Raw genomic sequence first — 1,443 nt, forward strand, 5'->3', positions numbered from 1 at the left:
TTCTCTCTCTCTCTCTCTCTCTCTCTCTCTCTCTCTCTCTCTCTCATCCTGTACCGTCAAGATCGGCGAATGTTGTGTAGAGGTTAGTCAACCCGAATTCGATTCCCGAATGGGGATAGTTTTTAATCGAGTATCTCGGTCTTTTTGCTAAATATGGCATCTCTCTCAGCCTACAGACAGGCAGGGTCAGAAGCTAACCTTTTAAAATTATGGTCTATAAATTGTGTCGATGTTGACTTAAAAACGTCTATATTAGGAAAAAAAGGCAGCTGAGGAATCTAACGTAAGATCATAAGCCAACATTTAATACGCCCACTACTACACTGCCGATTCCGTGGGCACCCTTACCTCGTCAAGTACAGTGCAGTCAAACCTCCTGCTCTAACGGCTACCTCTGTATGACAATCACCTGTACAAAATGACCGCTTCCCATTTCTACCTTATGCTATTTGACATCATAATGACACTGTGTATGACGTCGCGTGTCTAAGACAACCATTTTTCTCCTCAAAAAATGAGTGGCTGACTTAGATAATTTTGACTGGTTTTTTTTTCAATTTTTTTTCTTTCCCCCCACTACTCACCTTCATTTGTACCTCGCGTGGAAGCTGAGTAATGGCATCGGGTCGACACGATCCTGTAAAGGGTACCTCTTTTTTCAACATACATACTTCCGCCTTAGCCGTGAACGGCAGTACGTTGGGATTGCAAATACCCTGGGGAAAAGAAAAAACCCCAATAAATAGCATTTGTATAGCTCAAATCCCCGCTCAACAGCAGGCTCTATGCGCTTCATAATCTATACTATTACCCCTGCAGACCTGAGAGCATTCTGAAACAACCTCAACTTCCTAGGAAGCATACATTGCAAGCGGTCATTTATAGGCGCTAAAACGCTAACATACTCACAGACTCACAAGATCTTTCGCTATGGCCGGGTACCCATTTCCACCTGGGTGAAGTGAGGAAAATTCGTGTAAAGTGTCTTTCCCAAGGACACAACGTCGGGCCCGCGGCTCGAACCCCCGACCCCGCAACCTCACAATTACGAGTCCGGTAGCCTAACCACAAGGCCACCGACGACACAACAACAAAGAGACAAGTCATAAAACGCAATCTACACGTTGTTAATGCGGACACCCCGGTGAATAGAAGTAGCTGTTCTAGTATTTTTTGGTGATTTGGTTTGAGATTCTTAAGGGCAAACTTTGAACTGTAATAGTCTGTCAATCTGTTCATTCGTCACACACATGTTCATAGACATAATATACGCACGCGCGTTGGGTAAACACAAGCACACACAGATACATACAAACACATACACATATACAATATACAAACACGCAAGTACTCACAAACACAGACAAACAAGCGAAAACAAACTCATGAACACAGAGAAAAATGAAAGGGGAGAAGGAGAAAGAGAGAGGGGATATATGCACA

General features: G+C 43.6%; 1 protein-coding gene across 1 annotated transcript in view; it reads right to left on the reverse strand.

Moving 5' to 3' along the window:
- The window catches only part of LOC101860628, a gene marked incomplete at its 5' end in the record, with an annotated part of 5,838 nt that extends 5,122 nt beyond the window's left edge, over nt 1-716 (reverse strand). The window contains 1 exon segment of the mRNA XM_005113376.3: nt 585-716. Within this exon segment, the coding sequence (XP_005113433.2) occupies nt 585-716 (132 nt within the window).
- Between the last annotated feature and the right edge of the window lie 727 nt (nt 717-1,443).

This window comes from Aplysia californica, unplaced genomic scaffold (genome assembly GCF_000002075.1).
Source record: "Aplysia californica isolate F4 #8 unplaced genomic scaffold, AplCal3.0 scaffold02099, whole genome shotgun sequence".
NCBI lineage: Eukaryota > Metazoa > Mollusca > Gastropoda > Aplysiida > Aplysiidae > Aplysia > Aplysia californica.